This window comes from Sinocyclocheilus grahami, unplaced genomic scaffold, assembly GCF_001515645.1.
Source record: "Sinocyclocheilus grahami isolate Dianchi unplaced genomic scaffold, SAMN03320097.WGS_v1.1 scaffold46384.1, whole genome shotgun sequence".
NCBI classification, from domain to species: domain Eukaryota; kingdom Metazoa; phylum Chordata; class Actinopteri; order Cypriniformes; family Cyprinidae; genus Sinocyclocheilus; species Sinocyclocheilus grahami.
This window is the reverse complement of record NW_015525118.1, coordinates 1-1,057: the sequence shown is the minus strand read 5'-3', so window position 1 is coordinate 1,057 and position 1,057 is coordinate 1. Positions and strand designations below refer to the sequence as shown.

At 38.0% G+C, this 1,057-nt stretch overlaps 1 protein-coding gene across 1 annotated transcript; it reads left to right on the top strand.

Moving 5' to 3' along the window:
- Window positions 1-212: 212 nt before the first annotated feature.
- Window positions 213-1,053, top strand: LOC107580824 (trafficking protein particle complex subunit 11-like). The gene is made up of 4 exons (XM_016266456.1): window positions 213-380; window positions 466-577; window positions 782-873; window positions 1,004-1,053. Exons 1-4 carry the CDS (start codon window positions 269-271, stop codon window positions 1,051-1,053), a joined length of 366 nt encoding a protein of 121 aa, XP_016121942.1. The 5' UTR covers window positions 213-268.
- The last annotated feature ends 4 nt before the right edge of the window (window positions 1,054-1,057 follow it).

Here is a 1,057-nt window from a genome sequence, read left to right as displayed (position 1 = left end):
ATACTATGGAAGTGAATACTATGGAAGTGAATAGGGATCAATGTCAAGCTCCAGAAGGGACAAAAAGCATAAGAGTATCATAAAAGTAGCCCATACGATGTTACATTCCTTGTGTTGACATGAAGATGAGTAAATTATGACAGATTTTTCATTTCTGTGTCCACAGTTTTAAAAACATATTTTGTAAGGTTGGTATAGCTTTATGCGTTTGTGTGTGTGTCAGTTTGAGCATTTGGAGCGTGTGAATGTGGACATCCCGTTCTTGCTGATGATGGATATTTTGAGTGCGTCTCCATGGCCGATCGAGCTGGTGAACAGTGAAGTGCTGTTGGCCTCCAGTATGACTCCCATCGATCAGCCCCAGAGTCAAGTAGAAGGAGGTGGGAGAACTTTATTTCTGATAGTGGTATTTCAGAAAATATTTATTTAGGGCCTGACTTTGATTCATTTCTGTTGTGTGTCCAGTCACGCTGCAGACCAGCGAATGTGCTAGTGAGTGTTTCCTGCTCAAATGTCCTCCTGTTCAGAACGACACCAGCACAGTGGCCTCTGGACACTACTTCATCTCCTGGAAGAGGTGACGGCACTCTTTATATTCTCACTTTTAACCTGTATATTACATGCAATTGATGACTTTCCTTTTCTCATGCTATTATCTTATGAGATATTTTCATAAAGAATGTGAAAGTTTGTACATTCATAATTTGCTTAAATTAATACTCTGTAACAAATTATAAAAGCGCACAGTTTTTAATTTCCCGTATAACCTTTTTTTATCCAGAAAGTCAGCATTTGCTGAGACATCAGTTGTGAGAACGATGGTTATTCTGCCACATGTGATGGTAGAAAATATTCCACTTTATGTCCATGCAGGTCAGTCTGTTTTTATATTAAAGTCAGTAATATAGATTGAATCATCTAAGACAGTCTTATGTGTGTTCTCTGTTTTATTCACTGCATTTTGTTGCTGTCTTGTAATTCATTCTGTCCGTCCTCTCTTAAGGCCCGTTCACACCAAGAATGATAATGATAACTACAACTATAAAGTTCTAAAAAT

Bases quoted from the DNA above. Each gene is read 5' to 3' on its own strand.
- LOC107580824 (XM_016266456.1), top strand. From the start codon at position 269: ATGATGGATATTTTGAGTGCGTCTCCATGGCCGATCGAGCTGGTGAAC. The intron at 578-781 runs GTGACGGCACTC...TTTTTTATCCAG, and splicing joins TACTTCATCTCCTGGAAGAG to AAAGTCAGCATTTGCTGAGA. The intron at 874-1,003 runs GTCAGTCTGTTT...TCCTCTCTTAAG, and splicing joins TCCACTTTATGTCCATGCAG to GCCCGTTCACACCAAGAATG.